Below are 9,219 nucleotides of genomic sequence, written 5' to 3'. Positions count from 1 at the left end.
AATAGTAGCAGTAAATTTCATCTGTCAGGATTATATATAGCTCCTGCCATAGCCTCTGCTTCAGTTTATATAGGAAAAATGAAATTGTGTCATCGGCTACTCTTGACATCTGTATTCAAATTCAGTGTTACATAATTTTGAATGCACTATGAAAACATTTATGCAACACGTGGAATATTTAATTGGATTGAGATGATAAATTGATGGAGCCAGAGTTTGAACTCAGTACCTTTTAACTCTAATACGATGTTAAATCATTACTTATTCCAAAAGGTCAAACTAATAAAAAAATATGAATTTAATCATTTAATTTATATTTTTACAAAACGTACAAATCTTGCTTAACAAGAATCTTATTGCTTTTCTTTTCTTTTTTGTCATTTCGAATGTTCCTTGCTTTTTTTCTTAATTTATTCTTTCCTTGCTTATTTGTTTTCTTCTGTTGACCATATTATATAAAGACCACATTGTTGATCCTCGCAAACTCACACTCCTCAACTCGTAGTCTTTCCCTTTGAATAACAGAAGTAAGAGATGTGTACATGTTTCTAGCCGATCTTACCTTTCGAAGCCAACCATCAGATTCTTAATTTGCTGTGAGTATATAGATCACTGGTTATGTGATTTGTTTGTGGTTTCTTTTTCGTTGCCTTTTCTTTCAGCAAAATTGTAAGAAGCTTTGTATGCTGAAAAAATGTGTATTAGAAGGTCCAGTTCATAAGCATTGTTTTTTTGCTTAAAATTGTGATGCATTTGTGTGCTTCTTTCCCTCATTTCTCGTCCACATTGGATCGTTCACTAAACTCGAAGATTGCTAATTGGCTCTTTTTTTTCTTTTTTTTTTTGTTAAGTGTAGGTACTTAATTGTGCCCTTTTTTATTTTGAAGATAATCGTCCCTTGAGACCGATCAGTCCCTAGCTCTCATTACTACACCAAATCGAGTAGCCACCATCTCCGGCCACCCACTCGGACGAGCCCATCAGAATTTGGGAAAGTTTCGGCGACCAGAGCAGTTGAAAGTGTGGTAAAAACTTTAAACTTCCCTTCATGACTTTCTTTATTTCCTAATCTTGAAATTTGAAAATTTAAGGCAGGCTCCTCTTGTTTCAAGCTTTTTAATTATAACCTTTAGATTCTTAAAGTTCAGCTTCTCCAAATTTGTCTTTAATTCAATATGATAAAAGTGATCGGAAGATTAAGTCTCTCTGCCTTTGCTGCCATTGCGGTGTGTGTGCCTAAGAGAGAGAGTGAGAGATGGAGTTTGAAAATATCAGCCACGAGAATACTTGCCATCGATCCTTCTTCTTCTTTTTTAACATAACAATCAAATCAAATATTACTTGCTTTTGCTTTCAAGAGCGTAAAAAACACTGGTGTGAGCATTGATGACTGATTATGTGATTTAAGTGTGATTTATTTGTTCTTTTTTCTTTTCCTTTCCTTTTCTTTCTGCGAAATGCATGTAAGAAGCTTTGCATGCTGAAATGGTCCAGTTCATAAACATGTGTTTTAGCTGTTCTTTTTAACTTAAATTGCGATGCATTTGTAAGCTTCTTTTCCTCATTGGATCGTTCACTAAACTGGGAGATTGCTTAATTGGGTCCCTTTTTATTTATTTTCTTTTTTGTTTAGTAGTTGGGCCCTTTTTAGTTTGAAGATAATCAGTCCCGTTTTGGTGTAGGGCATAGTTGAAGAGAGAGACAAAGGACTAGGAACGTACAACAATTAATACACCCATCCGGTGTCAAGTTTAGGAGTGCATCATCTAAAAATTTCATTTTATTACAAATTAAGGATGCTCTGTCACACCTATATATAAAACATGTCCTGTGATATTGCTAATTAAAAAGTTGTCTCGTAGGAAAATTACACGGAGAGAGAAAGACAGATGGAACTTCAGCATTTCTTCCACCCCCATCCGTTGGCCTCGGCTTATTACAGTACGGTAACTCCTTTTAGAAGATCTTGTGATGGGTGCGCGGATGAAATATTGGGTTTTAGTTACAGGTGCCAAATATGCTACTTCAACCTTCACAAATCATGTGGGGAACAACCCCACGAATTGCAGCACCCATTGCACCCGCAACATCCTCTTATTCTCCTAGAAGAAAGCCCAGATTATGAGCTATGTTATTTCTGCAATAAATATATAGACCGCTTCAGGGGCTTCGCTTACAATTGTTCTCACTGTAATTTTAACCTTCATCTTAAATGCGCTTCTATACCCTTTACCCTAAAACCTGAATTTCACGACCATCCATTGAGGCTCCTGCGGAAATCAGTCTCCTTCACTTGCGATGCATGTGGGATAAAAGATGAAGACATGTACTCTTACGTATGTACCACTCACACATGCTCATTCATGGTCCACCGAAAATGTGCTGCCTTACCATTGACTCTCAAACATACAAGTCACCACCACAATCTCGACCTCACCCACTCTTCTCAGCTAAATCAATCCCACCGCCAAATTTGTCGTCTCTGCGTTAAGAAGGTGGACACTGACAGAGCTTATTATTGCTCAAAATGCAATTTTGTTGCTCACCTTGTTTGTGCTGCACGCGAGGGAGAAACCGAGGAAATAAAGAAGCCTCTTGAGTCGACAGGTATCCTTAAAAAAGAAGATTCAGAACTGGATGAATCCATTGACTCATTACCTTATGCTGTGAAGAAGATGAAGATAGGAGAGGATAAAATTGAAATACCCGAAGAAATCAATCATTTTAGTCATCAACATGACTTAAAGCTTACAGAGGAGCTTCTGAACAACGAACAATGTGGTGGGTGTATGCTTCCTATATCTACATCCCCATCCCCACAATTTTACAGTTGTGCTCAATGCAAATTTTTTCTTCATAAATCTTGTGTTGAATTACCCATAAAAAAGCTACACCCAGTACTTCACCCCCACCTCCTCACCCTCTTCACAAAGACACCTTATCCTAATAGCGGATTCAGTTGTGATGTTTGTGGTAGGTCATGTAATGGCTTCGCCTACCATTGTAAGGAATGCGGGTTTGATGTAGATGTCCAATGTAGTTTGATCTCAGACATCCTTAAACATGAGGGTCACGAGCACCCGCTTATTCTATCAAGAGCACCCAGTAGTGAGAATTGTAGTTGTTGTGATAATAGTGGAAGAGTATTCAAGTGTATTGATTGCGAATTCACTTTGGATGTCAAATGCGCTACACTGCCACATACCATGAGGTACCGACACTTTGAACAACCCTTCAAATTGTGTTATAAGGCTGAAGATGATTATGAGGACGATGAATATTATTGTGACATTTGTGAAAAAAAACGAAATCCAAAGCATTGGTTTTATTACTGTGTAGATATGAGTTTCCCTGCTCATCCCAATTGCATTCTTGAAAAATCTCGGTATAAGAAATGATTGGCATCTACCACCTTCTTGTGACAGCCTTGAGATCGTTAATTACTGAGCAAGTTTAAGGTTTCTCATCATCATGATGTAAATCAAATCCCGATTGTTCATTATGTTATAAAAGACAAGCATGTTTGACATTTCAATGATCATGTTCTTTATGTATTTATGTTGTGTTGGTCCGCTTGCTCCTTGTGGCCGTGTATGTTGTTGTGCTAGTTTGAAGAGAACAAAATTACATTTTTTTTTTTTCAATTAATCTATAAAATTGTCATGTGTTTTTGAGTACGTAAGAAGTACATACTTTTTTAATAAAATTATTCTATAAAATTGTTATGTATCACTTGAGCACGTAAGAAATACATTTCTTTTTTAATAGCTTTTTATTAAAAAGCATGAGCTTTTATAATGTTAAGGAATACATTATAATTTTATAGATTAGGTCAACTTGTACTTATTAAACAAATTAATTTGGATCAACCCAAATTAACCCAAACTCAATTATATAACATTTTAACTCGCTAATTTTGTGTTGATTAAGTTTGTAACAAGTTTGTGAATTGTGTCAAAAATTGCTATCGGCTAGTTCTATGGTTTCATAGTCATAATATTATACTTAATCCTTACAGCATGTAAAGTATGGAAGCTATCGTAGTATTAATTTGTTAAATGAAATTGGCACTTTTGTTTTAGTAATGCCAATAATATTTTATCAAAATGATGAATATGGCAAAACAATTAATGTCTACCCGTACGTTAAATATACTTGGACATCATTTGCACTAAGGAAAAGCATATCACGGCAATAATGAAATTTACAATTTTTTATAGACTTAAACTTTTAGTATAACGGATGATTTAAAAACTTTAATAAAGAAATGAAAAAATTATTAGATCAGTTACAAGAGTGCTGAAAGTTGGATGCGATTTTGCACAAGATTTATTTGAAGCGAAGATAATGATTTTGTTATTCAAATGAAACCAGCAACCATATTGCATGCATATCATGTTTAGGAACTAGTTTTTGGTATGGCATATTTTCAGCGTTTGGTGTTTTTTTAAATTTAAGGGTGCCACATGGTTAAAATGCTTAATGTGATTAAAGAATTTTTTGGTGTGTTAGAGAGGAATCAGCCAGGGGGTAACGAGTAGTTAAATAATGGTACAATTTTGTTTCTTACAAGTTGGTAATTCCAACTTTGAGTGTGGCAAGTAGATGTGTTAATATAAGAGCATGCTTTGTCTAAATGCTACGAAGACTTTTGGGGTAAACTCAATAACAAAACTGTGTAGACTAAGGCCCAAAGCGAACAATATACTACCACTTGGAGCAGGTTATAATATATGATATAGAACCAGAGCCTAGCCTGAGATGGGGGTGTGCACAAGCCCATAAGAGTCATCAGCGAGGACGCTGAGTCCCAAGAGAGATAATATTGTGGCATTTTACATTGGTTGGGTGTGGGAAATAAGATGTCTTTATAAATAGTATGAGGCATTTTGGGTTAAACCCAATAACAAAATGGGGGTGTGCACAAGCTCATGAGGGTCGCCAAAAATGACGTTGAGTCCCAAGAGGGGATGATTGTAGCATCTCACATTATCTAAGAGTGAGAAAGATGATGTGCTTATATATGATCAACATGTTCTCTCTAAATAGTATGTGACCTTTTGGATTTAACCCAATAACAAAATTGTGTCTGCTAAGAACTAAAGCGAATAATATCATACCACTTAAAGCAGACCGTTAGATTGAGAGTCGATGAAATGATAATCAATCACAAAATTTTGTCCATCCCCTACCCCCGGCTTCAGAATTTGTGCAAAAATCAATAAGCCTGCTAAGAGGGAATACATATTTTGCAACACTAGTTGAGAGGGAGGTAAAAACTTCAAACTCCCCTTCATTACTTTCTTTCCTTCCTAATCTTGAAAATATAATGCTCCTCTTGTTTCAATATGTAACACTTCTTTGTATTTGTTTATATTTTCTGATGATTTATGACAGTAACGGTGAAAATGGAAATCTGGGTTGTAGAAATGGATTGACGAATGAGAAATTGATTGAATGATATATGGAATTGGATCAGTTGAGAGTAAAAATGGGCCGAGGTAGCCCAACCTCCGAATACAAAAAGAATGACTAAATCTGATCAATTTTCTGGATTCTTTTTACAATCATACTCATGGGCCTTTTGTAGACTCAAGTCACTAGCTTCCTTAATTTAATAGCTCAGTTTACCATGAAAATGGGCTTAACAATTCTTACAACTGAAATGAACTTACCTATATAACTCTCAATTAACCTAATAATAAAAAATGGATCTTAATTATCAGCCACAAGCATCTCATTCAATTCTTGCTCATCCTAATTCTAAAAGATGTTTCAGGAGGAGCACTCTCGTGTACGTGTTACATGCCTATGAAACTTGTTAATCAAGATAATGCTTTCTAATTCTGAAGGAGCAGCAGGAAAAAGAAAAGCATCTGAGCTCACAAAAGTTTATTCGTTTCAATGCCTTTTCTTTTTCTCTTATTGTTCCTCTTTTATGGAATGTAACTTTTGCCATTAGCTACTCTTAGCATCTACACTTTGTCCTTCCCGAGAAATAGAATGGAATACAATTCAAATTTGATGTTACCTTACGTATTAGTTCATGGGCAATGTGAATAGATATTCCAAGAGTTATTAAGCCTATTCATTTCACTTTCTTTCATTTCATTCTTAATAAAAGTTATTCATTTTTTCTAATGAAATAGGTATTCCGCATACCAAATTTAACCTTAGTAGTTAGGTAACATAGTTTAAATGAAAGAGGCATTAAGGCAAAATGCATTCACTAAATATGGGAGTTGGAGAAAAAAAAGAACTAAATGGAAGAGAAGAGTGATAAATCAGTACATGGATATGTTCCTTATGATTCATAAATGGATATGTTCTACATGAAGATCGAATGAGTTTTACCGAAGTGTCAAGAGCTCATCATGTTGTTTACTCTGTTTCTCTTTTACCAAAAATTGATTACTTCTAATGGTTAGACAAGTCTCGTAGATGAATGAGGAGGATAAAGTTGGTAAAGATGTAAACAACCAAGGTAGAAATGTTAAAGATAGTGAACATTGGAATCTAGAGGACCAGCATGCTTTAACTTTTCTATGATGGTTTTGAACACTATACAAAGTTTTATAATGTAGGTAAAGTATTTTTGAATGGAGTCTCAATTGGAACCTAGAAGACTTGCTTATCTTAACTTTTTCGATGGTGATTACGCAATACAAAAGCAGATATGCAAATTTAAGTTTAACAATTTAAAGCAGAGTATTTTCGGATGACGTCAGAGCACATTTGAAATTTAAAGGATCTGCACATCTTACCTTTTATGATGATGGTTATGAACATGCACGATACAGAAGCAGATATGAAAGTTTAACAATTTAAAGTATAATATGTTTGGATGGTGCATGCATTTGAAATTTAGTGGACTTGTTTGTCTTAACTCTTTTGATAGTGGTTTTGAATACAATACAAAAGCATATATGCAAAGTTCAACAACATAAGTAAAGTATTTTCGGATGGAGGCGCTTTTCTTTTTCTTTTGTTGGTCCTTGCTTTTTTTTTTGTTCTTTTTATTTTATTTATTATTTTTTTTTTTTTATTATCATTGATTATATTATATAAATATCACATTGTAAATTGATCTTAGCAAACTCACATTCATCAACTCTTCAGTCTTTCCCTCCGAATAACAGAAGTAAGAGATGTGTTTCTAGCCGATCTCACCTATTGAAGCCAAAATCAGATTCTTTGCTGTGAGTATTGATGACTGATCATGTGATTTGTGTGTGATATATATATATATAATTAATTTTCCTTGCCTGTTCTTTAAGCAAAATTATATGAAGCTTTGTATGCTGGAAACATGTGTTTCAGAAAGTACAATTCATAAAGATTGTATTTGTAGATCAGGGTCTTGTACTTGGCTCTTCTTTTTTACTTAAATTGCGATGCATTTGTGAGCTTAAATATGTCTTAGAAGGTCCAGTACTTCATAAATAAGTGTTTTCCTCATTTCTCGTCAACAAAACTGGGAGATTGCTTGGATCCTTACTAATTTTTTATTTATTTTAGGAGAGGATCATCTAAAAATTTCATTATAACAAAAGATGGTCTCGCTAATTCGAAAGTTCACTTGTTTGTAGGAATATTAGTTTTGTGTGGAAGTAGAAGTACAGGCTACAGCTACAGAGAGAAAGACACATGGAGCTTCAGCATTTCCTCCACGAGCATCCGTTGTACTTGAATCATTACGTGGCGTATGCTAGTATTAGAGGTAAAATATTTCGTTGTCAGGGGTGCGGCGAAGATATATTGGATTTAGGTTACAGTTGCAAAATGTGCGAGTTCTTCCTCCACAAATCATGTGGCGAACAACCCCGAGAGTTGCAGCAACACCCATTGCACCCGCAACATCCTCTTATTCTCACCCCAACAATCCCACATCCTCTTAAGCGATGTTATTTCTGCAATAAATATATAGTCGTGGGCTATTCTTACAATTGTTCTCACCGTAATTTTAACCTTCATCTTAAATGCGCTTCTATACCCTTTACCCTAAAACCTGAATTTCACGACCACGCATTGAAGCTCCTGCGGAAATCACTCTCCTTCACTTGCGATGCATGTGGTATAAAAGATGAACACATGTACTCTTACGCATGTACCAGTCTCACATGCTCACTCATGGTCCACCGAAAATGTGCTGCCTTACCATTGACTCTCAAACATACAAGTCACCACCATGCTCTCAAACTCACTAACTCCTCTGAGTTACAGGTAGATCAATCCCACCGTCGCTTTTGTCATCTCTGTGTTAGAAAGGTGCACACTAACAAAGTTTATCATTGCTCAAAATGCAATTTCGTTGCCCACCTTGATTGTGCTACCCGCGAGGGAGACACGGATGAAACATTTATGTTGGAATTTAAAGATAAGCAGCCTCTCGAGTCGACAGGTACGCTTAAAAACGAAGATTTGGAACTAGATGAATCCATTGACTCATTACCTTATGTTGTGAAGAAGATGAAGATAGGAGAGGATAGAATTGAAATAGCCGAAGAAATCAAACATGTAAGTCACGAACATGACTTAAAGCTTACAGAGGAGCTTTTGAACAGCAAAAAATGTAATGGGTGTATGCATCCTATATTCCCTCATCCGTTTTACAGTTGTGCTCAATGCAGATTTTTTCTTCATAAATCCTGTGTTGAATTACCCAGAAAAAAGCGACACCCACTTCACCCCCACCTCCTCACCCTCTTCACAGAGCCGCCTTATAATTCTGGCGTCTTCTATTGTAATCTTTGCGGTCGTGATTGTGATCGCTTCACCTACAATTGTGAGAAATGCGAGTTTGATGCAGATGTCCAATGTAGTTTGATCTCAGACATCTTTACCCATGATGTTCACGAGCACCCGCTTATTCTGTCAAAGGCACCCTATAATGAGAAGTGTAGTTGTTGTGATTATAAAGGAAAAGTATTCAAGTGTATTGATTGTGAATTCACTTTGGATTTAAGATGCGCTACACTGCCACGTAGGGTGAGATATCGATACTTTGAACAACCCTTCAAATTGTGTTATAACGCTGAAGATGATTCTGATGATAATGATTATTATTGTGATATTTGCGAAGAAAAACGAAATCCAAAGTATGGGTTTTACTACTGTGAAGATCTCAATTTTTATGCTCATCCGAAATGCATTCTTGGAAAATCTCCATATATGAAACGATGGGCATCTACCACCTCCTTGTAACAGCCCTGAGATCGT

At 35.7% G+C, this 9,219-nt stretch overlaps 2 protein-coding genes across 2 annotated transcripts; both read left to right on the top strand.

Annotated features, from left to right (window-relative positions):
- The first annotated feature begins 507 nt into the window (after window positions 1–507).
- LOC132168943 (uncharacterized) lies at window positions 508–3,398 on the top strand. The gene is made up of 3 exons (XM_059580040.1): window positions 508–596; window positions 852–1,025; window positions 1,863–3,398. Exon 3 carries the CDS (start codon window positions 1,890–1,892, stop codon window positions 3,396–3,398), a length of 1,509 nt encoding a protein of 502 aa, XP_059436023.1. The 5' UTR covers window positions 508–596; window positions 852–1,025; window positions 1,863–1,889.
- Window positions 3,399–7,113: 3,715 nt separating this feature from the next.
- Window positions 7,114–9,204, top strand: LOC132168942 (uncharacterized). Its single transcript, XM_059580039.1, has 2 exons — window positions 7,114–7,199; window positions 7,590–9,204. The coding sequence occupies exon 2, from the start codon at window positions 7,648–7,650 to the stop codon at window positions 9,202–9,204; it is 1,557 nt and encodes a 518-aa protein (XP_059436022.1). The 5' UTR covers window positions 7,114–7,199; window positions 7,590–7,647.
- The last annotated feature ends 15 nt before the right edge of the window (window positions 9,205–9,219 follow it).

The sequence above is a fragment of the Corylus avellana genome, chromosome ca2 (genome assembly GCF_901000735.1).
Source record: "Corylus avellana chromosome ca2, CavTom2PMs-1.0".
Lineage (NCBI taxonomy): Eukaryota > Viridiplantae > Streptophyta > Magnoliopsida > Fagales > Betulaceae > Corylus > Corylus avellana.
The sequence above is the reverse complement of the archived record's forward strand: the minus strand, read 5'-3'. Positions and strand labels throughout refer to the sequence as shown.